A 27,600-nucleotide genomic window follows, 5' to 3' on the forward strand; every position below is an offset into this window, starting at 1 on the left:
CTGAATGTAACCTACAGTTGCTTTGTTAGATATTTCTTGGTTTCTGGTGCCTTGTGTGATTAAAGCATTTTAATATTCTACACTGAAAACCATGCCAAGACCACCACTGAAGATGCCCAAAAGGATATTTGAATGTTAATGGATTTATTATGATACAGAAATCTCTAAAATGCAATAGAACTTTGGTGCTGCTGTAGTACAGAATGTGGAATGCAGCTAGCTTCATTGGATTGTATTGGCTACCCTTAAAAAGTCATACTATTTTATATAACACATCAAAATAAGAACAGTAACATGAACAAGTAGAGATACACCCTTTCAAGGTTAACGAAGTTCACAATAGTGCTTAAATTACATTAACATTGCAAAACATGGAATATGGGGTAAAAAGTGTGTTTATTATCATGTATGTGTTTTCCTCCCATTCGTGTTTTCTGACGCTTTAGAACGCTGAAACATATATTCCCAGTTCAGCCATAAATAAATGTCAAGTTTGTGTATCAGTAGTCAGTGCAACCTTACTAAAAGCTCTGACATGTTAGCAGCAGAACTGTCATCCAAATACTGTGATCATAGCACCACATGTGTGACAGCATCAAATTGACAAGAGAGCCAATTCTTACAAATTCCCTACTTATATTTTTTTTTAATGCCTGTAGGGAAAACATGGGGGTCAATTGTTGCAGCTCCAAATCTAGCATAGTTAAAATGACCATCTGGGGTGGCTCAGGAAACTTTCTAAAAGCTGCATCTTACACCTATACCTGATCTTTTCCTATTAGAACTGTCTGCATCTGCAACAGTTTTCACAGATGCATAGCATCCTTGTTTTTTAAATAGAAAGCAGCAATCCATTTGCATTACTAGAGACTATCAGATGTCCCCCAAAAGACACCACACAGTTCCTAAAACTTAAGCATATCAGATAGGTATAGATATTTTTGTCATTCCCTCATAACAACTTTATGAACAATTTCCAGCTGTGCATGTTCATATTTGTATCACAAGGAATTTCTGCTGAGTGATGTATGATTAACAATACAGGGTCCTGCCTAACAAGAAATCACAAAGAGTCGATCCACCATTTAATTTAATGTTGTTTAGCTTGTTCTGAAAACAAAGTTCTCAGTTCACATATCATTCCTGATGTTCCTGATCTTGACCAGGTATTAACCACCGGATGCTCTCTGTCCGGACAGTGGCATACATGATAAAGCTGATGAGGAACAGTAAAGAAAATAAGAGAAGCCAGTCTATGCCTCTAGTCAGTGTGCTAGGCAGGGGACCGTCCTGATCTTCCTCAGTTACCACCACATCAGACTTGGGCTCTATTCCTGAAAAAAAGCATTCACTATTAGTGTGGTGCAAGATTGAACAGAATCAACATTACGTATAGATATTTGCACAAAGAACCTACAATTTTAAATTTAGGACTAAGCAATTTAAACTACCAGCTGCTAGAACATCATCAGAGCTCTGTAATTTTTGAATTATAGCCTCCTGGTGCATTAAATAAATAGGTATTTCTAACTGTAACGTAAAATATGACTCTCTTAAATTTAAGTATTTTAGTGTTATTTGGAAACAGCTCTAATTCCACCTCTCCCTGAAAATGTACCAGTACGAAAGCTTACAACTCCTATTTTAATAATAGCTTCTTAATTAGCCAACTACAATTTCAGTTGTATGTTCTTCAGCTTCCCAGGGGAAAAGCAACAGAAACTCGACTGACAAGTTCCCTTTTATGCCCGGGTAAAGATCTGTAAACACACCGGTAGAGGGAAAGGTTTGTTGCTTTCTCTCAAGAGTCAGTGGTGACCAGAGCTTGCTTATGTAAGTCTATTTCTATCTTCATTTTCTTTATTATTTGCTGCAGCATGTAAGGAAGAAATCAAAGTGGATCCCAACTTACTATCCCATCTTCTGTAGAACACATAAGACATTGGGTTTCCTCCACTGCTAACATAGGTAGGAAGAGATGTTGAAACAGTTACCCTTGCATTCTCCCCATGTATCACCTACATTCTCCAGGCGATACCTATTACATTCCCAACTCTTGCTACCACACAAGAGCTGAAGGATTCTTAACCCACCTTACCAAATAGGACAGGATTTGGCTGTAATAGCATACTCAGGTGTTGCGTTGATGGCTACTCAGAGCTACTGAGAAAGAAAAGGGAGAGATTGGAATGCTTGGGGGTGCTCCAATAATTGGAAAAAAGAGTGGAAAATGGGAGAGGGCTGGAGAGAGAGAACAGAACAGAATGTCCCCTGAAACAAGGTATGGCCGGCTTGCTGTAACACCAAACAGAAGCACTCCAGATCACATTTTATTGCAGGTCCCACATGCACATTTTTACTCAGAAGCATCCCTACTGTGCTCAATAGTCCTTAGTCCCAAATCAATGTACCTGGGACATGGAGCCTTATTCTCTATTGCCCCAAAATCTCACACCTTGATTAAGGCTCAAATGATTCCCAAAACTTTAACTCAATGTTCCTGGAGATCATACAATAAACATCTTAAAACTAGCTGTAGGTGGGAGTTGGAATCACAAACAGGGAGAGTACTGTTGGACTTGGGTCCTCCCTGCAGGCTTCCAATAGGCATCTGGTTGACCACTGTAAAACAAGGATGCTGGACGAGATGGGCCTTTGGACTTATCCAGCAAGGCATGTGGCTATCAGACTATGAAATCTGTTAAATGTCTTGGTTACATCCTATTTGGACTACTGTAACAACCGCCATATGGGTCTGCCTTTGAAAAGTGTTCAGAAGCTTCACCTGGCCCAGAATGCTGCAACCAGACTGCTGACTGGTGCTGGTTCCAGGGAGCATGTTACCCCACTGTTAAAACAACTTTACTAGCTACTAGTTTGTTCCCAGTCACAATTCAAAGTGATGGCTATAAAGCCCTATATGGCTTGGGCTCAGGCTACCCGAAATATCCCTGTATGAACCTGCCTGGGTTCTATGACCCTTGGGTCAGTACCTCCTCTTGGTCCCATCAACATCAAAAGCATGACTGGTGGTAACATAAGAAAGTGTTTTCTGCAACTCCTCCCAAATTGTGGAATCCCCTTCTAAGAGAGATTAGATTGGCTTCCTGTTCAGATCTTCCTGTTCAGACAAACCTTTGGAAACTAAGGTACAGATGATGCTGATCACTGGGCTGCTGTCAGGACAAACTGTATTTTAATTGTTGGTTTTAAATACGCTGAAGTGCATTTTAATTATTGTTGTCAGTGAGTTTCTTTATATTATTCTGTATTATATAACTGATGTTTTAAAATGTTGTAAGCTGCCTTGAATCCCAACTTGTGAGGAAGGTGGAATATAAATATATTAAATAAATGAATAAATAAATCCTACCTGTCTGATTAAAAATGAAAGATTTCAGTGTTTCCAGGGTTCTATCTGTATGGTTAAATCTTGCCATTGGCTTAGCTCCTTGAAAAAGAAGGATGTTGGGAACAGCTACAGTTCCAAACCTGGTAGATAAACTGTGAAGACATAAGATAACAAAGAGTTAGCTTTGCTAAATATGTCTTGCATTTAACCCCATGATAAAATAACTGAGTGTTTTTCAGTACAAAATTGGAACCATAGCTAATTTCAGCAGAAGAAATATATTCACTTGGTCACAACACACTTTAGACTCAAACAGGTGCTCTAGAAAATCAATACTATTGTTAATCAGTTGCCTTCCACATACGGCCAAAGGCAATGTACAAAGTATAATAAAAACAGCTAAAAATAGTTGAAAACAGAAGTTGAGTTTAAAAACAAGACAAAGCAGACAGCCTTAGCAGAGACATATTCATCCAGCTGGGAAACTTTGTGGGAACAAAAATGTCTTCAGTTGTTTCTGCTAAGTGCTGATAATGGGTACGTGGATTAGTGTGAACTGGGCAAAATGTATGCAATTAAAACAGCCTAAATTTTGGGAAATAAATTTATGGACAAATTATTATTCAATTAAAATGCACATTTGCTTAACCCTGATTTAAAATACATGAAGATGTTACAGTAGTCCTGAAAGGAGAGGGATATGAAGGTTACCTGCTGTGCTGAGAGGCATCCAATGCCAAGAAATGAAGAGTTGGGAATGCTCGGGGCAAAGAATTAAAATGAGGAGCCAGATTGGCAGAGAAACGGCACCAAGGAGTATAAAACAGGACTAAGGTACAGTCACTGCCATTTGGATTTAAGAACTCCATTAAATCCTGCAAGAGAAGGATAAAAGTGACTTTTTAAAGGCATAATGGGAAATTATTTAACTTAGTATTGCTCATGTTAATTATCCTGATCTCAACAAGGCAGTAAAGTACTTCTACATGCAAGGTGAACTTGGTCAATTCAGGTTAAAATAACTTATTACCTGCACAACAGTTTTTAAATGTCTTAGGGAGCTTTTAACTTTCATTGCAACCATGAAGTTCAGGAGATATTTTGACATTCACCTACTTACCACCATCAGCAGAGACACAACCCACAACCTCATCCCAGGCATAGAAGAAGAAGAGGAGTTTGGATTTGATATCCCGCCTTTCACTCCCTTTAAGGAGTCTCAAAGCGGCTAACATTCTCCTTTCCCTTCCTCCCCCACAATAAACACTCTGTGAGGTGAATGGGGCTGAGAGACTTCAAAGAAGTGTGACTAGCCCAAGGTCACCCAGCAGCTGCATGTGGAGGAGCGGAGACGCAAACCCGGTTCCCCAGATTACGAGACTATCGCTCTTAACCACTACACCACACTGGCTCTCACTTGGCCGGCAAGGTTATTTTGGAGGACCCACACCTGCTCACCCATACACCCACCCTACACCCAATGTCATACTGGTAAAAGTGGGGCTTTCAGAGGAGCAGCCAACAGCTTTAAGCAACCTCCTGGTTATTTCTTTACTGGAGCAAGGCATGTTTTTTTGCTGGAGTAAGGCATCAGCTGATAAGCAGTAGGAACGTACCTTGTTCAAGGAGGAAGAAGCAGTTTCCGAGAAATAGAAATTGCCTCTCCCTCCTAGGACTGCTCTTTGAAGCAGCCCCCATAGTCCCTTTCAACTTCCAAAATCAGAAGTTGAAAGGAGCAGTGTGTGGCAGTTTGCAGAGAGTTCAGTTTGGCTATGCACAACTGTTCCCACACCCACCTGCCAAATTTGGCCCACCAGAGGGTAGGGAGATAACTATCTGTCCTGCCAGCCAGAAAAAGTGAGGTGGTCTAAAGTGAGATGTAAGGGAAGTAGTATCAGATGCAGCCTTCAGGCTTGAGGAAAACAAATACAGAATATACACAGAATTCATCCTTTTTCTTCCTGAATAATTTTATTCCAGCAAGTTATGCCTTCTACATTTATACAAATAATTCTGATAATAAGACAAATGAAAAAAAACCTCTTAAAATAATTTAAATATATATAAAAATCAATTAGAGTGCTTTCTACTTACTTGTGAAATATTCAAGATTTGTAATGTGAAGTTTGTTATCCCTGTAATGTTTCTTTCCTCACAATTCACTTTTGGGGTTTTCATACCATCTGTGCTATTAGAGTCCTCTCCTGAAGAAGGATGCACTGCTTCCAGAACTACAGGTGAATCTATTACTTGTTCTTGTATAGGAGACCCAGGTTGAGATAAAAATGAAACAATACCCTGCGTACTGCATTCACCATCAACGGCTGCATCACAGGTGCCGGTGTCATGCTCCAAGACCTGTCTCTCCTTGGACTCACCTGGAACAACTGACAGAACTACAGGCTCAGCTGCAGGTATGCTGCTACCCATCATAGCATCAGCTATTTCTGCAGTCCTGTACTGTACCGATTCTTTAGGCCCATCGCTGCTTGCAGGTACAGAACTGCTTTTCACAGCAAATGGTACAGCAGTTTCACTTAACTTTTCAGATGGCGAGTCAGTGGTTTCTTCCATTTCAGCTACTGCTACAAAAAATGCAAGAACATATAACATCTTTAGTGCCGAACAATAGGAGTACATCTAGCTTTATTCAACGCAACAAAGCAGCAGTGGGTGGAACTTGCAATCCAATGTGTGAATTGAGGGGGCCCAAAGAAAGCAAACCATTCAGTGAGGCTCACACACTGCAGCAACCGCTGCCACCCTCACCTCACCATAAATACCAGCGTGGCATGAAATATTCAGTATTACTGACCAAAGCCCAGTGTCATTTTTTTATGAAGTCTTTCTTTGTACTGTAGAAAATAGACCCCATCCAAGATATGTACAGAAAAGAAACATACCACAAAAAAATAGAATCTTGACACCCAAGAATACAAGTTCAACTTTGGCTACCACTCTACATATTCTACTACAGCAGGGGTGGGCAATTTCTGAATTGTATGGTCTGCTTCCCCCCACCCCCAAATCCCCTAGGACCTGCAAGCACACTTCAAGCTTATAAAACAAGAGTACACAACACTAGATCTTTCACTTAGGCATCTGTTCTGGAGCATGCATGCAGCCTCGCTAAAGCAGCGCTTGGTTTGCTGGATCAAACGAAGCCGCACGTAGGCCTGCAAGTTTCCCAAGCGCAAGACTACATTTTACCTTCTGCCCTATCTTGTTTGTTCTCCAGAGAGAGAAACAGGAGAAAGAGGAGTTGCTTCCTACTTCTCCAAAGCATTTAAAAAAGAAGCAGCAGCAAGGGGTGGCGACGCGAGCGTAGGTGGCTCGCCCCCCCCCCCATTCCCCACAGGTGCACGAAGGAGGCGCGCCGCCTGTCCTCAGCATCTCCGCTCAGCTGCCCCTTCCCCCGGCGGTGCTACCATAGCAACCGAGCCCTCCTTACCTGCAAGAAGACTTGCGAGCAGCCAGGCCAGCCAGAGGCCCCGCCCCCGCCCGCGCGAGGACAAGACCATCATCCTCGCAAGGGAGGGGGGAGCTGGGAGAGGGGGGCAAGGAAAAGACCCGGCGGATCAACCGGAAAACAAGGTCCAGTCCAACAACAGCCGCTTCCGCTCTCCACTCTCTTCCGTTTCCGGGGCACCACGAAAACAAACAAACTCTATGGAGCCTGAACAATCCTTTTGTCCGCTGGCGGACCGGATATCCTGACTGTTTCTCTCCAGGGCCCGACTGTGCCTCGTTCGGCGGCAGGCGGCAGTGCAGAAACCCGAGACCTTGCCCTTGTCATGATTTGCCAGCACTGTATCTGTGTACCCCGTCTTCTAACTGTTGCGCAAGAAGAAATAAAGTGCCTGTTGTTATTATTATCGCCGTATTGCAGATTGGGATGGCTGAGGAAACCCAGCCGGATGGGCGGAGTATAATTATTATTGTTGTTGTTGTTAGTTCAGTTTATCTGCCACCAACTTACGAGGGTGGGAAGAGAGCTCGACTGAGGCAGAGTGCTCTGTGACAATCCTGGCCTTGGTACTTTTGTCTCCCCGGCACAGATCTAAACTAAGGAGAGCTCAGATAAAAGTCGGGATTTTCCTTCCCTGTGGCAATCCCCATAGAGATCCCCGATGCGGCTGCCATCTTCACCGTGGGAGGAGCCTTTGTCATTATCGATTTGCCTGAGGCTGCCACCTTGGGTCTGTCCGGAAACGGAATCCAAACCAGACGAGGGGCCGTCTAAAAGGGACGGCTCGAAACCGGGCGTCTCCCCGATACATGAGGCAGCCTGAAAGGAAAAGGAGGCGTAGAACTGCGCAGCTTTGGGTGCATGGGAAATGCAGCCTGTAGCGGTCGCTATAGGGCTGCTAAATGCATAGGAAGGAAAAAGAACAATACCCACTGCCGACGCCAAGCAATAACAATGAATTTACGATAGTTGGCGCAAATTGAAAGTATTTAAAGCATTAAACCAAAATCGATTCCGCAGCACTCTGCATCCCGAGGCGGCAACATTGTTTACAACCCGCAGAATACTTTGCCCAGCCTCCAGGCGAGTATTCTGCTGCAGAGGCAATTATTTATTTACGGTAATATAGTCCTGCCTTCGACTGATTCGACGGAAGCTGATGTTAGTTTGATCTAGCTCGAACGCCTCCCCCTAATTAAGACACAGCAATAACAGCTTCATACAGTTTGGGGCTCTGTAAATGGGTTGCAGTAGCAGTGTTGTAGAAGAGTAGAAGTTCCTAAAGTTGGGTTCATTACAGCAGCAGCAGCAAAACAAACAAAACACCTGCTGTAAGGAGATTCAATTTCTGCACCCAGACAACAGCAGTAAACATTTCGGATATTGAGTGTGCTGACTGGCAAAGGTAACGTGGTGTACTTCTAAAACATACCACTGCAATAATGCAGATGTTTCGGAAAGTGATAAAGCAGAAGAAATTATGACCAGTGGTTACCTAACACAGCTTATGCCTTTAGGTAGGCAAGTAGAGCGCTTTAGTAGAGATGTTAAAAATGAACTTTTTACATGCAAAATATGTTCCCTTTCAGTGAACTAGGAGCTTTGTCTCTTAGAAGGGACACTAAGCATACACACCTTACATTTAAATCACATTTAGCACACACTGCCTCCCCCAAAAAAATCCCTGGGAACTATAGTTTACCCCTCAAAGAGCTAGCATTCCCAGCACTCTTAACAAACTAAAGTTCCCAGAATTCTTTGAGTGAAATAATCTGCTTTAAATGTATGGCTATTTTGGTGCTTTGACAATATTTCCTGTCCTCAGTATTATTATGAAAGAAAAATAACTTCTAAGAAATACTGTTGTGATAATATTAAGGAACCCAATTTATTTGGTTATTTCTACCACACATTATACTGGCTAGGATCTGACCAACAGTGGCCACACTTAACCTGTAAAATGCTCAGTTATTCCAACATGGAGCTAGCAGAACCAATTTGATTCTAATATTTGAAGCTGCTGTAGTCCTCACGTGTAAGCAATGTTCTAGAGTGACATGACTAAAGGACTCCTAGATTATCCCAAAGATTCACCCACTGTGTTGTGCTGATATCTATGCTAATTAGCCTTTATTCTAATTATATTACTGTATTGGCCCGAATATAAGCTGCACCTTTAAAATTCAAGGGGGGGGGAGAGAAAAAAAGACAATACCTGAATATAAGCCGCTCCCTTAAAATTCTGCTGGCACTCACACCCGTTCCATTTTACCATATATGTTTCAGCAGTGATATTGTAAAAGCCAGTTTTTGTAAGGTCACGAATTTAAGCCACACTTTAACTTTTCACGGTCGGAATTTGGGAAAGAAGTGAGGCTTATATTCAGGCCAATACGGTACATAGAAATAACTTCCAATGGAAGCCAGTGAGGCACAATATAGGAACTTATTTTACAGACATTTGAAGATCATAACTTTGTGGTACAGGCTTACAGCATCTACATTACATGCAGAAGATCCCAGGTTCAGTCCTCAGCATCTCCGGGTAGAGTTGGGGAAGAACCCTGCCTGAAATCCAGTTAGTGTAAACAATACTGAGCTACATAGACCCATGGTCTGACTCAGCATAAGATAGTTTACCATATGCCTATGATAATTCCAAAGCCTGCATACAAAAATGATTATCATAGAATCATAGAGTTGGAAGTGACCCTGAGGGTCATGCAGGAATCCTGCCCCCAGCTGTCCTTGTGTAGGCTCAAACCACCAACCTTCTGTTTAACAGCCAGACACACTAAAGGTAAACCATTTGTGCCACCTCAAGTGGTTTGTCTGGTCTATGTGCTCATGTGTGGGCATGCTGCTGCATATTGCTCTGCAGTTGGAATAGGGAAACTTTGGCTCTCCAGTTGTTACTGAACTAGCATGCATGGCCAATTATCATGTTTGCATGTGCTATCTTCCTGAGTCTTGCATGTGTGCTTGCTCATGTTTGCATGTGATGCTCTCATGATTATTGGGTGGGTAGGTAGGAGACAGACAGACAGACAGACAGATAGAATGAAGGGCTGCCATGACCATGCATTGCAGGGGGTTAAACCAGATGATCCTTTGGGTTCCTTCCAACTCTACAGTTCTCCGATTCTATTATTTGATTTCATGTCACTGGTTTGGCTCACTTCAAGTATGTTGTTCTATATCTCATCGCTTTTGATATCTCTGTGTTAACTTAATTTTCAGTCTCAGATAATAAAGGACTGAATTCCAAGGCTATTGTTTCAGCTTTACTTCCTCCTCTCCAGACAGCTAATCAAATGGGACTACAGGACAAACTAAGATCATACCAAAAAAATCAACAATATGAAGATGGCCTACCTTGCAGGGGCAATATCTAATTACTGAGATACTTTCAATATTTTATATCACTGCAGAGTTATGTATTATAGACAAGTCATCACAATCATTGGCCTTAAGTTAATTCAATTCCATTTTCAAAAAATATCCATTAAAAACAAAAAGCTATTTTAGGATCAAAATGCTTTTCTAAGTAAGTACAACGTAAGAGCCTGTAGAATGCATTTTTCTGCAAGCATGATTCGTTAGTTAGGGTAGAGTGGCTTAACTTGCAATTGCCTTGCTTTTTGGCACTTGAATTAAATTCCTAAGCATGTAAAATTTTCTCTTAAACCAAAGTTTGTTTGATTGTTTTATCCAAGAACAAATATAATGGGAGAGATGCAGCAAAGGAACATGAATAGTCCATAGATTATTGTTTATACTTATCTAGGGAAGCATATGAAACAACCTACTTTGGCACTGTTGGATAACCAGACTCTCATACATCATCTCTTTCTTTTCATAGCTACCCAGCAGACTTGAAATGGCCCAAATTCAGTGCACTTTAATGTAAAATTTATGAGAATTCCGAAACAGAATAGAGTTGCCTGCACACTGTTTGCAATTGTATGTTCCAAATAAACTAGGTTTTGTATTTATTTCTACCATGACAAAAAGTATTAACTTATTCATTAGATGGATATTATGCCAAGGAAGCCAGAAAGTGGTACAGAAAAATACCCATCTGCCTTTAGACTCTGTTAACAATCTAAAGTGCTCTCACTTGCAAGTTAAATTTTGCTTTTAATCTTTGGAAGATTTTACAATGACGTAACTTACAACAAACTTAGAAAATAGGTTACTGTAGATTTTTTTAAAAAACCTTGCTGAGTCTAAAGAATATCCTTTTGGTATTACTTAAACATAAAGAACAACCCTGGAAAAATGCAAAACAAAACATGCTTTTTGGACATGAAGCACGCATAATTATCTTTTATCTGCTGTGTGTCTCTGTCCCACCATGAAATGCAGTGCTTGGGCCCAAAAAAGATGTTCAGTTTTGATCTACACTCTTACATGTCCATGCATAAATGATATACTTTGTGAATGCCTTCCCATATTACATTGGAGATGGGACCCATATGGGATTGGATCTTCTGTTGAAGTAAGTTCATTTGGATTCAATTCATGGTGTTTATGGAATATTAAGTAACTTATCCTGAAACAGTTATCTAACAGCTGTGATATGCATAAAAAAGGTGGGGTCTGCTTTCTGCTATTTAAAAAAAATATCATAGAATGGTTTCTGCCCCCACCCTATGTACCTGAATGATAACTTAAGGTGCAGTTTTTGACATTTTTTTCTGTCTTGTTATCAGTAAATACTCAGTGGTGTGTAGACCACCAAGGTGGTAAATTGTTTAAATATAGCTGTTTGGATAAAAGCCTCTTACTGAACCATAATTACCATAGCCAACAGGAACAATGCTAAATTTTGATAGTTCAGATTTCCCCCTAATTATTATTGATATTGGAACTTTGCCACATCACAGCGATACATAGAAATGTCGAGATCTTTAAAGAGGACTACTCATAACAACATATCTAGCAATACATCAGATATAACCCTACATATTCTAAATTTTAAGCAAAATTGTATCAAGTGCCTTACATAACTGGCATGAGCAGCACTATAGTATAGCACCATTGTTAGCTGGATGTCTCTAAAATTTTGAATGCAAGAGGAGTAAGAATCTAGAATAAGAAGAGGATTAAGAATCTGGTATTAGCTCACAAGTATCTACACCGGGTGACATGCAACATAATAAAATATTCTAAATTGCTTTGGGATTCATAGATGAAATAAATAATAGCCGCTGTAGGTCCTCCTCCCTTCTGCAGCCCCCCCCCCCAAATTTCCTCTGTAGGGTGGGGTGGGGAAGAAGTCCATTCACATGACATTATATATCACCTATTGACTAACAGCAGCTCTCCAGGATTGCAGACACAAGTCTTTCCCAATCCAACTTGGAGATGCTAAGGTAGAAACTTGGACATTCTGCATGCAAAGCACCGAACTACATCCCCTTTCTCTTTATCAGGATGGGAAACATCCAACACACAAGGCAAATTAGGCCCACCAGGGTCCCCAATTTTAACCTATAAGGCTGTATTCTCCAAGCCACACCCACCTGCCTCACACCTGACAGCTTATGGTAACAGGTGTGGGGCAGGTAAAGTCACAACTGCAAAGAAACCACCAGGAGTCTTAAAGTGTGCTCTGAATTGTTCCTTGGCAAGCAAGACCTGCATTTAGTGCTTTTAAAAGCAAAGACCACTGGGGTCAGCTCCACTCAGGAGCTCCCAATCAGAGCACCCAAGTGGAGCTGATCCCTGCCAAAACAGGGTGTACAATTAGCACTGCTTTCTGCAAGAGTCTTTGCGGCAGCAGTAGCAGCTTCAATTCAAGCCAAGGCTACAAAGAAAGAAGGGAAGTCTCAGGAACGCACTTAAGAGTGTGCTGCTGATTCTTCCTTTTGGAGTTTGGATAAATGGCTGTCACATGACACCTGCCAGTCAAAAGTGGTCAGCAGAGAGTGGCTCAGATCTGGATCCAGCCGGCTGATCTGATCCAGTTCCCCACCCCTCCTCTATATGCAATACTACTGTAAAAATGTTTTCCTTGTCGAATTACAGAGCAAGTCTATTGATGTAAGTTGAAAACATACATATAATAAATTCAGATAAATAAAAAACCTGAAGTCACTCAAACCAAGGTTTGAACTGTCACTAAAATTAATGCAAGGTGGTCTTATAACATTTCTGAAAGTCTTTCAAGAAATAGTGGGGCTGCAATATTGCTGTTTATGGCCACTAAGACTATCTGCATTGCCCAGCATCCTAATTATGATGGGTAAGCTAGCCTGATGATAACAACAAGCAGGAAGGGAGTAAGCAATCCCTATATGGTGGGCCCAATCCCTAATACTTTCAGAAAATAAAGTGGGGGAGAGAAGGGAGTTGGGAATTATTTTTGTTTGGAAAATATAGCCATCTGATAGAGAACAAACGAGGGAAAGTATAGAAAAAAGTAGTTCAAAACCTTCCATTTCTTTTTATGGGTAACAGTTGAGTTGCTTCATTCATCTGCAAAGCTGCTTAATTTAACAGGTGTTTGCTGGGTTTCAACTTATACTGTATGGGGGTGGGGGTGGCAAGAATAGAAAACATCCAGTAATAAAGTTATTTGGTGTTTAAAGCAATTACTTTATTAATAAATATACATCCATATGATGACGTAAATACAGATCATGAACACTACTCCATTCCCATACAGACAATTGCACACGAGTAGCTGAAGTTCATGGACATAAGAACATACACAGTATCTAATCAGACTTTTTACAGCAGAAGACAGGGTGATAATTAATGAGCAACTGTTTCCACCAAAATAACCCATCCCATCAGAAAAGCAAACAGTGAAAGGTGAGAATCTTAAAATGGCCCATTTAAGCAGATTTCTGAAAAATTTCATAAAATTACTATAACTTTCAAGATGAAATAGATTACACATCGCAGAACCTAGATTTATCTATCTGGAAAAAAATCAGAAGGAAAGGCCGCTCTAGTATTTTCTTACATGTATAATAATGTTTGAACTATGTTAAATATGTGTATAATAATAAAACATAATGTGAATATAAGTGGAATCCAAGAACTTTGATTACAATAAACTGTTTTGTATTTAATAAATTGATTGATGCTGCTCTATACATACAGTAATAAAAACCAGAATGACAACTTAGGAAAAAGCTGTAAAGTTATCTCTACTACTCTGTCTTTCAAAAGAAGGCAAAGGTTAATGCTCTGATATTAACTGCCTTCTGCATTGTAGATCAGGGAATATCTCATCCCATATGCATTATCCTGACTTGCTGGGTTTGTCCCAAGACCAAAAGCAACTTCAAAGCATAATTGAAATGGACCACTGCAAAACAGAAATGCCAGATGAATCCTGACCAGGAAGTTCTGTTCTCAAAACTTGCAAAACATGAATTCATTTAAGAAAATTACCTGTATTTTTAAAAAATGCCACCTTCACAATAGTTAGCCCCTAATTAAACTTACAGCAGTGTGTGTGTATGTGTGTGTGTAAAGATTTTGAAAATATCCAGTGCAAGACTTCAAAAATAGAAGTAAAATTATTTGGTTCTACGGTTTAAGTAAATTTCACCAGAAAGTGAACAGCAATTTCTGTAAGTGTTTAAAATAGCGGCTGTAGTATAGATCTCTCTTAATGCTTAATTATGCTAATTGCTTTATCAAAAAGTGAAAAAGGCTATTTTTAAATCAAAAGAAAAGTGAACACAAGTTTGACATGTAGATTTTCTGAACAGTGCCAATACACATCAACAATCCTAGCTTATGAAGAGCAGAATTAAGGTATATAATATAAAATTATCAATTTGCTTTACAAATCATGTATTAATACTACAAGGAGAAAGGGACATTCCTCCTCCCCCTCTCCAATAATATCAAAGTATAGGAATTAACATGCTGTTTCAGTGTTTGTCATGACAAGAGACAGTGTTACAAAAAAAGAAAAGAAAAAGAAAAACACAATGTATTCTGGAGATTATATACAGGAGTAGCAAAAATATTTGAATATACCATTCAAACATCTCAAGTTCTTGACTTCTGTTTTCCCCCACAGCATGGCACTTGTAAACCGCAGTAGAGGATAAAATGAACTGGAATCAAGAAATGCCCAACAGTGTTTTTCTGGCCTCATTAACAAATCCAGGCGTTAAACTGCCCTTTAGAGAAATGAAAGAGGATTTTTCTGGGCCCCCCCTCCCAACTTACAATATTAAGTTATTTTAATGGGTAAGTTTTCCATATGATATAATTAATAAGCACTATAAATGAACATAAATTGCTTAGATGAGTTCATTATTTTCTCAGCATATGTGAATACAAAATTCATTATACTAGAGCAATAATGCATCTGCGTTGTCTCCCAACACACTGCACGACACCATTGAGGAGATGCACACGTGAGAAATAAAAGGGTAGCTTTAAAAAACAGGAGGAGGTAAGTAGAGTTACTCAAAGGTACATTGGTGACATGCAACTTGCTCCTTGCCAGTAAGGTGTGCCGTTCTTGTAGTTTTTACATTCAGCTGCTTTCCTAGAGAGAGTTCAGAAAGGGTCTGAAGCAGCCTCTGGGTTGGAAAAAAAAGAACCATCTAACAAAACAGCCAACACAATATATGTCCTGAGGGTGAACTAGCTCACATTAGCACTGTGTGTGTCAGAAGTTGCACCACTGTGGGGAAAATTAATAAGAGTTTCATATTCCGAAGTTTCTTGAGGAAATATATAATGGACTTCATAGCTTCAGCAAAAAATTATTTTACCAGCATTTAGCTGCCATTAGTTTACATGACTAAAGAGCCTTCCAGTACTGTTGAGGTTCAAGGTTGCCAGTGCATACAAAGTCCCCCCAAAACAATTCAACACACCTATTATAAAATACAGGATAAAGTCCAGCTCATTATGAGTTAGGCATCACTGGAACACCTGAAGGCTTGCTGCTTTTTTCCTGATAAAAAAGGCATGAAATGACATCCATTTCTTAAGTTGTCATTACTAAAATCAGAGTTGTCATCAAAATGTCAGCAGGCCACAATATTTATCTTACAAAGGAAAAGAATCAATACTGTTCATTTTCATCTCTCTAATTAACCTGAAAGAAGTCTGTCCCCATGAATTTGCAAATATTTATCTATAACCTCTCTCTTGCGTATTTGAAGATACAAATTTAAATTTTTAATCTATAACTATATGTAAACTTATTTTCAGAATAGCTTTAGTTCTAAAGAAATATTTGGAATATATTCAATATTGAGAGTTTATTCAGTTACAACGTAATGTGTGTATTATACATTGTCTCTCTCACACACATACACATTTTAAAAAATAACAACACATACCCAATTCAATGCAGAACATTTATTTTAGGTGCACAAAATGGCAAAATGTATGTATAGTTCTGCACCTCCATGCATAGATGTATTCCAATAGTTTGTTATATATCTGGGGTCTATAAACACATCAAATTGCAACTTGCTTGTGCATCAACTGTATCATTTCCAATTATGATCCATGAAATGTCATCCTTTGGTAGATATACGCTCTCTTAGCTACAGTATGTGTGATAAATAAGACTTCCACTGGCAAAATTATTAAACATGACAAGATTATCTATCTGAAAGGTATAATTTTCAACCACACCAAATATTTGAAATCCTAAAAAACTGCTGCCAACTATGCAGATATTGCAGTCACTTAAAATGTGTATATTTATTGACAGATCTGAGAACACAGGGCAAATCTCACATATATCTGTGTATGCCAAATGTCACTGAAATGGACTGGATTTAGGAGCACACAAATGTGCAGAATCTCAGCCACAACTTTTACTACACCTGTACATTATTTGCATATTTGATAGCACTTTTTAGAAGTTAAATTATAAAATATTTCAAATATTTAATTCTTTTTGATTTGGTATGTGTAGTCTTAGGCTTTTATAAATTGTAAGTCAGTGTCCAACAGTTAGCATATGCAGGAGAGCTACCATACTTTAATGGAAAAATAGCACTTTGGATATATATCAGGTGCTACATAGGATTTTTTTTAAATGTTTGGATTACTTGAAACTGATAGCACTTTAATGCAATGACTGCCTGGAATGACCACTTTTTAAAAAATATAGTTTTGAAATTTTGAAGTATCTACAAATATTGAGGTCCGTGTTAAGTTCCAGCCATTGTGGAAAATTTAGTTCTTTTTCTACTTCCTCCTATTAACAAAAAGAAAAAGAAAAAAGAGACACGTACACTGCAAACTTTACAGAACTATTCCTGGTAAAGCTGTCCTGAATAATTGGTTTCTATTAGTTTCTTCTGGTTACTTGTTGAACAAGTCTTTATTTTGACTATAAATAACCTAGGATGCAGAATTCTGCTAGTTGAATTGCTAACCACATAACTAACATGGCCAGACAATAACTTTGACACTTAGAATATTAGTAATTATTTTCTGGAAATAGACAAGGGCACCACTGAGGAGTCCGCTTGTAAACGTAAGAAACATTAAGTGATTATGATATGACATCTTAAAAAAAATAAAATGTAGGAAAGTAAGTTATGGAAACGTTACAAAAGAAGTGAAAAAAACATGCCACAACTCAGATAATTTAAAAAGAATTACTGAGGAAATGTTACTTAATTCCTCGTTTTTCACTCAGCGGGTTGCTTGATTTTGCTACTTGTTTCACCAGCAGCATGCACTCCTCTGTTATGTACCACAGCATAGGGAAATGCTGCGCTGCTACAAGTATAACTTAGATTTGCAAGCCGTGATAGAGCTTTAATGCTACCTGGAGGTCTCCCTGGGCTGACTTTGTATCCTGCAGCTTTAGTTGTACCCAAGGGTCTACCTGGACTTGTCTTAAATCCAGCTGCTTTGGTGGTCCCCAGCGGTCTACCTGTGCTCGTTCTGTAGCCCGCTGATTTTGTGGTCCCCGAAGGTCTTCCACGTTTACCAGATCTGTTGAGGTTTTTCTTTTTCTTTATATCATCTTTCGTCTCTATACTCCTGCCACTTGTGGTCTGCAAATGTGGTTCATTTAACGCATCTTGTCTCTGGCATGGTATTGGCTTGTGGCTGACTGTGTGGCTATACTTGGTTTGTTGTGTGGAATACAAATCAAACTGATCAGTGGGGGTCACGTTGTCATCATTAAGGCAAGAACTCTTCCCAGGCCCACAGAAAGGGGAGTTACCGCTGGCAACAGGATGCATCATTTTCTACCAAAAGAGAGAGAGAAAGAGGGAGAGATGTAAAAAAAATAATAAGGTAGCATTCAGCAGGGAAATATTTGCAATGCCCTCCAAAATTAGACAAATCAGCACAGGGCACAAACCAACACCTAAACAAGACATCTTGAATATCAACAGACTCATTAATCAAATACTACTCCAAAACACTATCAATATATTACAGCATAGGTTTCTGCTAATTTTACATTTTTGCATTAATCTTTGATTTAGCACAAATAAATCTTACACAGAGTTTCAGCATTGCGATGATAGGTGCTTTAAAAAAAATCACAGTGAACCAAAAGTTTCTTTTTAAATTAATTTTTATTGATTTCATAATTATAAAACTTACAGGAACATAAAAAATAATGTTTCAGCGGCTATTATGTATAGATAGGATTCTACTGACTGTATTTTTTCATATTTTTCTTCTTAGTTCTTTTCAGGTATATCTGACATGACCAAGAATTGAAAAAGCCATTCCAGTAAGTGTATACTGACATTTTATTTTATTTCTATTTCTTAAATTTTTATACTGCCCTTCATCTGAAGATCATGAGCAGTTCACAACATAAAGATACAAAATGAGAACACAAAATACATAATAAAAACAAGAACAAGAACAAACCAATAACCTCCCTTCCAACAAACACATTTAAAAGGACATAGATATTTTATGGTGGTACTCTATTGTTTATATTGTGTGTGTGAATATAAATAATAAAATCAAACCATTCCAAAAATAATTTGGCCCCCCCATGCTCAGCTTATGTTAGCTTCTCTGACATAATACTTCACATTTTGCATACTCTCTTTTGGCTCTTTTTATAGTCTTTTTTCAAAACCAGACTGTCAATAGTAGATACAAAATCAGAGCTTTACTTTTAATATCTGTCATTTTAGAAGCACTATTCAGAAGTGCTAACTGGGAGTCAATGTTTATTTGTTGCTTTGTGATTAGTTCCTGGAAAAATAAAGACCAGAAAGTGTTTGCACAAGTGGCAGCACATTACTTTGGCCACACAGCCCTGCCATAAACTGAGGGTAATGGTTTTAATACAGTTTATATTGTGCATCTGGAAACTGGTTTTAAGAGTGGATAGTCTACAGTGAATTCTGGACTGCTGCGATTTCTCTGCCACAATCAATTTCCATGTTTTCCTATATACTAAAGACCAGTCCTCTCTCAACTGTATTCATATTCTCTATTCTAAGATAGTTAAGGATGCAGGGTCAGCTCTCATATTTTAGCTTTCGTTAAGAAAGTGTTTCTGCATCCATAGGAAATTAAACTATCTTCCCCATTCCAAGGCATATATCATTATAGAATAATAATAATAATAATAATTTATTATTTATACCCTGCCCATCTGGCTGAGTTTCCCCAGCCACTCTGGGCAGCTTCCAATCAAGTGTTAAAAACAATACAGCATTAAATATTAAAAACTTCCCTAAACAGGGCTGCCTTCAGATGTCTTTTAAAAAGAAGATAGCTGCTTATTTCCTTCACATCTGAAGGGAGGGCGTTCCACAGGGCGGGCGCCACTACTGAGAAGGCCCTCTGTCTGGTTCCCTGTAACTTCACTTCTCGCTATGAGGGAACCGCCAGAAGGCCCTCAGTGCTGGATCTCAGTGTCTTCTAATATTGTTTTCTCTTTAATGCTCCAAATTTACAATGCCTGCCTATATTCGCAAACTCAGGATGGGAGGCCAGTAGAATCAATTATGAAGTACCAGACATTGTTTTTTCTTTCCTGCTTTTCAGCATAGGTATGATGAATTTGTTATGAAGCAGCTCTCCTATTCATTCATAGATAGAGAGATATGACATCTCCCATGTAAATCCTTCTGGTTTTGATGAGGATTAAATCAAACCAAAGGTTTGATGTGACCCATTGTTTATCAGTCTCTTAAAAGCCTCTTAACTGGTTGGTCTCATAATATGGGCTCAGTAGTGGTGTAATTCTTTCTCTCTTTACTGATTGTTTGTATAGCTGCTTCTTGTTTATTCTAGGTCTCTTTCCTTCAAAGATGATGCTCTAGTCTACATTTCCAAAATACTAACTGTGGTCTTGGTATCCAGGTTGAAAACAAAATGGAAGTTTCTAAATGAATGTAAGCTTTGAAATATTTATCTATTTTAGAGAATATTTGAATATATACCAAAAGTAAATCAGTATGATGTCATCTCCGATCTTAAGAAAAGCTAATTCATTAAACAGGTGCATTATTATGAAAGGACTGTTCTTTTCCCAGATTGTTTCAAAAGCAATGGCATCAATGGAATTTTTATGGAAATGTTGTTATTAAACTTGGCCTAGAAAGAATTAGGTAATATGACACACAAATCTACTTATGTTGTAATTGTTCAGCAATCTGTGAAAACCACATTGTTGCTTAGAAAGATGACACTGAACTATTTAATTCAATAATTTCTCCATCAAAGGGGCTTAACTTTCCCCCAAAAAAACTTACATTAATTTTCAACACCTGACCTGTCTGCTGAAGAACATTTTAGAAAGGTGGGTAAACTAGAGGTGTTAATGGTATACCAGTCAACATGTAATCTGGCCTTCGAAGTGGTGTTGAAATACAGTGTCTTAACATTAGGAAACAATGATCAACCATTTGAAGCACAAGCCCTTTTATTATCAATGACCTTGTCAATGTGACAATTTAGGATCATCTATCCTCAAAGTAGGGACGCGGGTGGCGCTGTGGGTAAAAGCCTCAGTGCCTAGGACTTGCCGATTGAAAGGTCGGCGGTTCGAATCCCCGCGGCGGGGTGCGCTCCCGTTGCTCGGTCCCAGCACCTGCCAACCTAGCAGTTCGAAAGCACCCCTGGGTGCAAGTAGATAAATAGGGACCGCTTACTGGCGGGAAGGTAAATGGCGTTTCCGTGTGCTGCGCTGGCTCGCCAGATGCAGCTTTGTCACGCTGGCCACATGACCCGGAAGTGTCTCCAGACAGCGCTGGCCTCCGGCCTCTTAAGTGAGATGGGCACACAACCCTAGAGTCGGACACGACTGGTCCGTACGGGCAGGGGTACCTTTACCTTTTATCCTCAAAGTGTCATGGTGCTCACTGGAGACCCCACTGTCTGTGGAGGATTTCTCCACTAACCTCAGCAGCAGCTATGCCAGTGGCTTTGTTGTAATGTAGATTGATCAAGGCTACTTGTACACTGGCTTCCAGATAGCTTTCATGCAGTGCTGCTTCATGTACAACAAGCTTCCTATGCTGAAGTGAATTCAAAGTAAGGAGTTGCATGAATCCCACATGCACCTGGTCATTCAGTATACCTGAAGTAGTGTCTCTACCCCCATAGTTCAGCCCGGACACTGAGGTCCAGCGCCAAGGGCCTTCTGACAGTTCTCTCCCTACAAGAAGTGAGGTTACAGGGAATGAGGCAGAGGGCCTTCTCAGTAGTGGCACCCACCCTGTGGAACGCCCTCCCATCAGATGTCAAGGAAATAAACAACTATCTGACTTTTAGAAGACATCTGAAGGCAGCCCTGTTTAGGGAAGTTTTTAATGTTTGAAGTTTTATTTTGTTTTTAGTGTTTTGTTGGGAGCCGCCCAGAAACCCAGCCAGATGGGCGGGGTATGTATAAATAAATAAATCAAAACATGTTGTGTAATGCACACCATAGGAAGCTGGCATCTATCAATGCTTCCTGCCAAGTATATACATGACAATGCAGAAGGTGTGTATTATAAATACATATTATATATAACTTCCAAGTAGGGCATTTGTCTTGCATGCAGTCATGGTGTGCAGCAGGCACACTTCCAATGTTTTACTTTTAGCCAGAAGCATGTGAGGACACCATGTATATTCCATCATCATCATCATTTACTTTAGTAATTTAATTCCACTTAAAAACATTGAATTATGGGCGGTTCACAAAAATGATAAAATAAAATGTAAAAAAATATATATAACAACTTGCTATTAAATATCCAGGAAAAATAATGAAACCAAGTTACAGTGGTACCTCGGGTTAAGTATTTAATTCGTTCCGGAGGTCCGTTCCTAACCTGAAACTGTTCTTAACCTAAAGCACCACTTTGGCTAATGGGGCCTCCTGCTGCCGCCGCGCTGCCGGAGCAAGATTTCTGTTCTTATCCTGAAGCAAAGTTCTTAACCTGAAGCACTATTTCTAGGTTAGCGGAGTCTGTAACCTGAAGCGTATGTAACCTGAAGCGTATGTAACCCGAGGTACCACTGTACTGAAAAAATTCACAACACTCAAGAGTGGTTTAGTATAAAACACTTAATTTCACACAGGTTTGTTGTTGTTGTTGTTGCTAAGGGCAACACATGGTCCTAGAAAGGCCATAAAGAAGGTGCCAGTTGATCCTCTCTAGGAAGGGCATTGAACAGTTGAGCTAGCACAAAAAAGACCTGGTAGCCACTGTCTTACTTCACTTGGCAAGGGCAACTGAAGCAGGCCTCTGAAAGGGGATCTCAATGTTCAGTTAGGTGTATGTGAGAAAATGTGATCTTTCAGTTATCCTGCTTCAAAGCAATTAAGCGCTTTAAAGTTTAAAATCAGCACTTTGAACTAGGTCCTCACATAGGACATGGGGCTGATGCAATATTATTCTACTATTCTTTGTGGATAAACAATTTATTCTTGCAGGGACAAATGGGGGAAAGAGATGGATACAGGAGAAAGTTATACAGGCTATTAATAGAAGGAAAGGTGTATATGCAACTTCCTCTAGTTAAAAATATCCCAAACAATGGAAATGTTAGATTAGCCTTATGCTACTATTTGCTTCATGCTACTGATAAGCAGCAGCAGTGAATCAGGTTCAGTATCTTGAATTGAACATTAATTTAACAAAATGGCAGGCCATACATGATTAAATAAAGAAGCTACAATATTTAATCAGTTTTAACAACTTTTACGGTGCAATCTTATATGTGCCTAAGTCTTATGAATATATTATTTTCCCCACTTAATTCATTTATTTGGAAGGAAACTGCAAATAAGTCAATGGGAATTACTTCCAAGTAGGTACATATAGAATTGAACTGTTAATTGGCCGAAAAAGTTACCTGGATTAATCAGTTACAGATAGGTAGCCGTGTTGGTCTGCCATAGTCAAAAAATAAATAAATAAATAAAAATTCCTTCCAGTAGCACCTTAAAGACCAACTAAGTTAGTTCTTGGTATGAGCTTTCGTGTGCATGCACACTTCTTCAGATACGTATCTGAAGAAGTGTGCATGCACACGAAAGCTCATACCAAGAACTAACTTAGTTGGTCTTTAAGGTGCTACTGGAAGGAATTTTTTTTTTCCTGGATTAATCAGACAGCATATTTTTAAGCAAAATATTTTATAAAAGTCATAAAACTGCAAATAGCAAGTATTTTAAAAGGTGTTCCCCCTTTCATGTAACATAGGAATGTCTCTTATAAAGTACACATACAACATATGTGAGTATGCATTAACAACACAGAAATTACCGTATTTTTCGCTCTATAAGGCGCACCAGACCATAAGACACACATAGTTTTTGGAGAAGGAAAACAAGAAAAAAAATATTCTGAATCCCAGAAGCCAGAACAGCAAGAGGGATCACTGCGCAGCAAAAACAGTGATCCCGCTTGCTGTTCTGGCTTCTGGGATAGCTGCGCAGCCTGCATTCACTCCATAAGACGCATACACATTTCCCCTTACTTTTTAGGAGAGTAAAAGTGAGTCTTATAGAGCAAAAAATACGGTACTCATCTTGTTTCCATTCTATTGTTTTTACCATATGGAAGTGTACTCTGTTAACTGACAAAGACTCATACAATTAATCAATTGATATCTCTTTAATCCGGTAACAACTCTATTATCAATCCTAAAATTGCTATCTGGTCAAGGATAGAACTCTTCCACCTTGTCCCAGTAAGTTTGTATGCTGCTCTTTGCAGTTCCTGTAGCAAAGAGCAGAACAAGCATTATAATAAAACAATTATAACATTTGGTATCCTGCCTTTCTTCCATTACTCAGAGAGGAGGATACAGGTGATTTTCCATCTGGGTACTGACCAGAGCCAGAGGGTGCTACCTCATGTGGCCACAAAACATGCCTTAGGTCAGGAATGGAAAGTCTTTGGCCCTTCAAGAGCATGGACTGCAATTCCCATCATTCCTGTTCATTCAGGAGGGAGATCGATGGAAATGGTTCCCACCAAAGTAGTCTGGTGAATAAGCACTCCAGCCTGCTGTGTCAAAATGCAGGCTGGAATGCTTTCTCACAGGAACTCCTCTAACAGAGAGGGCATTTGTGCAAGCAGAAATCTTCTGGCCTAATCAACTTCACTCCTAAGGGACGGGGGGGGGGGCGGCAGTTGGCATGCTGCTTTTCTGGCTTTTACCATTAAACAAAAAACATTGCAACTGGAATTCTCATATTGTAATGGGTATTGGAGATAAAATCAGTCTGATGTACATTCTTAGGCAAATTTAATAGCTTCCACTGGGATCTTGACATATGCTCAAATGTCTAATTCTATCCTCCAAATAAAAATCTGAGGATGCAAAATAAAGACACTATCAATAGCAGAAGAACTCTGAAACATGCTAGAGACTGTACTTTACCATGCTCTTCACTAGTTTTGCAAAGACTGTGCTGAAACCTAAGATGTTCAACAAACATTTTCTTATATCTGCATGAGCAGAAAGATTTCTCCTAAACATCTACCATAAAATTAACATCTAAGCTTAAAATATGTACAAGCTAAATGCATGACAACAATAATAGTGCAATCAAAAGTAAACCACACAAGAATTTGGGACCTGCTTCCAGATAAGTGTGTATAGGATTGCAGCCTAAGGGAGCAATCCTACCTCTGGATGGGAAACAGCAGGGCAAAATGGAGTGATAGAACCACTGGTGTCTCCAAAGCCCTCCTACTTGCATCGGCTAGATTGGAAGATGGGGAGATTGAAATCACAATTTTTGCTGCAGACTGGTGCAGCAGAGGCACCCAATTTGGACCCCTTTCTGGGAAGTGGACCAGCTTAGGATACAGAGGATCCTTGTTACTCCAGTTCTACCCCAAACACCTTGGTATGGGGGTCCTCCAGCAGATCCATCACCAATAATACATTTGCATCTGCCATCCCTCCTGTGCTGCAGTTAGATACTCTGTAGCACCAGAAGTACCAGATACCCTGCAAGTGTAGAGAACAGTGTACGGGAATATGAGTTGGCTCCTACGCGTCTCCAGAAACACGGATTGGGGGTTAGGATTGCATTTTAAATGTTTACAAGCATAAACTTAGATCCCATAAAACAATTCTAAAGCACACACTAATACTATACATGTAATGGTCTAATGAGATGCACTTAAGCAGCAGGTCTTAATAAATGTGGGTAGCACTAATCAATATAATATTTAAGTTAACTAGCAATGCAAATACTTGTCAGTCCCATATATTAAAGGTATGCTTACACATAAGTGCAAAATACAGGGACAGGTATTGTTTTTCATTAAACATGTAGTTGGTTAGATATAAACAAGAAATCACACACAAAGAGAACAGCTCAAAGTGCCTTTGTTAACTAATAGGATACTTAACAAGACAAATTCTAGAGAGATACTGTTATAAAAACCACAAAATGTATATCTTTCCCTGCTACTGAGTGACCATAGCAGTTCAGGAACAGAAGGCAGACTGACAGCAGCTTATTCCTGCTTTCCCCTCCAACCCCATACTGGAGCACAATTGTCCTTCCTGGGACATTCATAGGGAAGACACAGTCGTTCTGCGTCTATATTAGATTGGTGCCTCATTATCAGCACTGGGGGAAATTAAATAGGTCTTGGGGCATGGGAATGATAACCTTTTCCATCATTCCACTTGGGCCAAAAAGCTGTTAAGACTCTGCATCTGCCTTACTCTGGCTAGTTAAATAAGTTACCCTTTAATACGCTCTCTCACCTACATAGCCCTTTTGTTCACACTTGGATGATAGGCAGAAGTCCAGGAGAGGAGAGGCTTCCCTCCGTTTCCCCCCCTAGGTTTTTTAGCATTCGGGTTTTTTTTGTTTCAATTTAGTTATATTTATGTGACGCGGCACAACTAAGGGTGGCTGCGGCGATGTTGCAAATTTAGACTGCTTCAACCACCACAAAAAGTCGTAGTTTTGATTTTGTGAGGGCCTTTGAAGAGAACAAATGAAATAAGGCGGAGGAAGGGTGTGTTTGTGTGTGTGTGTGTGTGTGTGTGTGTGTGTGTTGCAGACCAAGCCACCCACCCCGTCTCGCCTACACGGAGGGGAGGAAAAAGAGAAAAAAAGGCTGTCCAGATCTAGTTCAACCTATTGCTGCCCTGTCTGGGTGTCTATTCTCCGGGCACCCAGTGAAAGAAGGGTCCGTCAATTCCACCCACCAAATTGTACAATTTGATATACAGAAAACGGGGGGGGGTAAGAGGAAGCGGCGGAAATGGTGCCACCCCGCTAAACCCCACGGGCACCCCGGGGTGCAAGGAGGAGGGAGGCGCAGGGGGTGCTGCCTTCCTCCGACTGCGCCCGAAAGGCGCCAGGAGAGAGAAAGGCGCTCTCCTTCCTGCCTTCCTTTCTTTGGAGCCAGCTGGGTGAGGCTCCATCTTGCGCGGCGGAGAACAGGAGAGAAGCGGGCGGCACTCGCAGGCCCGGGGCGGCTCCTACCTGAGGGATTCTTGGCAGGGCGGAGGGGGAGGGGAGGGGACAAGGCGGCGGCGGTTGGTGGCTCGGTCCGCGAGGCGCGAGCTCGACGAGGGTTGTCGTCGTCGTCGTCGTCGGGACGCGTCGCGGGGCGCTGGGGCCCCTCCCCGCCGCCGCCGCCGGCTTCCTTCGTCGCAGGCGGCCGGGCGAGAGAGAGCGAGACCGGCGGGGGAGAAGTGGAGACAGCGGAGCGGGCCGCGAGAGCCGGGCCGGAGCAGCTGCAGGGAGCCGTGGTGGCGACGTGCGCGCTCCTGGTCTGGGCCAACGCGCCGCGGGAGCGAGCAGGAGAGGCAGAGGCCGACGGGAGGGGAGGGGGAGGGGAGGCGGCTGGTCTGTGAGGAGGAGGAGGAAGGGAGCGGCAGGCGGACGCCTGAGAGGAAGGGGCCGCTCGCCGGGGGAGCCGCTCAGGGCCTGGCTCGGCCGCGGCGGAGGTGCCGCCTGCTCTGAGGCGGAAGAGGAGGAATGAGGGAGAGACGTGGGCCCACAAAGAGCCCCGCAGCGCTGCGAAGGCGAGCCGGTGCGGTATTGTTGTGGCATAAGCTCATCACCCCGCCCCCCATGAAATGTTAGCCCCCATTTGGCAGACGTATAAAACGCGCACACACACACGGGTGTGGATAGGGAAAATGTAAACAGTGGAGTCGAATTGCAATGAAACAGGAAAAGTGCAGCCCGCGAGCATTCAGCTGAAAGCTTAAATGACTGCAAAATATAAGCAAGGGGAGCGCCGGTAAGAGGGCTCTCCTAAACCCAATTGCCAAGGAGAGGAAACACATCAGACTTGATGGGACTTGCTCCTGCCTAGCCGTGCATGCATATAGGAATATCGCCTCAACT

General features: G+C 40.7%; 2 protein-coding genes across 9 annotated transcripts; both read right to left on the reverse strand.

Moving 5' to 3' along the window:
* Positions 1-1,072: 1,072 nt before the first annotated feature.
* Positions 1,073-7,775, reverse strand: TXNDC15 (thioredoxin domain containing 15). Of its 6 annotated transcripts, none has more exons than XM_083600037.1 (6): positions 7,502-7,637; positions 6,804-7,186; positions 5,447-5,937; positions 4,064-4,227; positions 3,374-3,504; positions 1,073-1,334 (listed from the first exon to the last, which is right to left on the reverse strand). In XM_083600037.1, exons 2-6 carry the CDS (start codon positions 6,874-6,876, stop codon positions 1,138-1,140), a joined length of 1,056 nt encoding a protein of 351 aa, XP_083456163.1. In that variant the 5' UTR covers positions 6,877-7,186; positions 7,502-7,637; the 3' UTR covers positions 1,073-1,137. The 6 variants fall into 6 exon arrangements, with proteins under 6 accessions (XP_083456163.1, XP_083456166.1, XP_083456164.1 ...); XM_083600040.1 differs by having other exon boundaries at positions 5,447-5,934; positions 7,502-7,631; XM_083600038.1 differs by lacking the exon at positions 7,502-7,637 and adding an exon at positions 7,332-7,413.
* A 5,628-nt stretch (positions 7,776-13,403) lies between these two features.
* Positions 13,404-27,043, reverse strand: LOC310756289 (UPF0461 protein C5orf24 homolog). 3 transcript variants are annotated; one of them, XM_083600031.1, is made up of 3 exons: positions 26,728-27,043; positions 17,605-18,034; positions 13,404-15,762 (listed from the first exon to the last, which is right to left on the reverse strand). In XM_083600031.1, the coding sequence occupies exons 2-3, from the start codon at positions 18,029-18,031 to the stop codon at positions 15,722-15,724; spliced, it is 468 nt and encodes a 155-aa protein (XP_083456157.1). In that variant the 5' UTR covers positions 18,032-18,034; positions 26,728-27,043; the 3' UTR covers positions 13,404-15,721. The 3 variants fall into 3 exon arrangements, with proteins under 3 accessions (XP_083456157.1, XP_083456156.1, XP_083456158.1); XM_083600030.1 differs by having other exon boundaries at positions 13,404-18,034; positions 26,728-27,026; XM_083600032.1 differs by lacking the exon at positions 26,728-27,043 and adding an exon at positions 25,998-26,102 and having other exon boundaries at positions 13,404-18,034.
* Between the last annotated feature and the right edge of the window lie 557 nt (positions 27,044-27,600).

The sequence above is a fragment of the Podarcis filfolensis genome, assembly GCF_964270895.1.
Source record: "Podarcis filfolensis genome assembly, chromosome: 2".
Taxonomy (NCBI): domain Eukaryota; kingdom Metazoa; phylum Chordata; class Lepidosauria; order Squamata; family Lacertidae; genus Podarcis; species Podarcis filfolensis.

Bases quoted from the DNA above. Each gene is read 5' to 3' on its own strand.
- TXNDC15 (XM_083600036.1), bottom strand. From the start codon at position 6,638: ATGCTTTGGAGAAGTAGGAAGCAACTCCTCTTTCTCCTGTTTCTCTCT. The intron at 5,938-6,562 runs GTAAAATGTAGT...CATTTTTTGTAG, and splicing joins CAAACAAGATAGGGCAGAAG to CAGTAGCTGAAATGGAAGAA. The intron at 1,335-3,373 runs GTAGGATTTATT...GCTTTTTTTCAG, and splicing joins TTTCATTTTTAATCAGACAG to GAATAGAGCCCAAGTCTGAT.
- LOC310756289 (XM_083600030.1), bottom strand. From the start codon at position 18,031: ATGATGCATCCTGTTGCCAGCGGTAACTCCCCTTTCTGTGGGCCTGGG.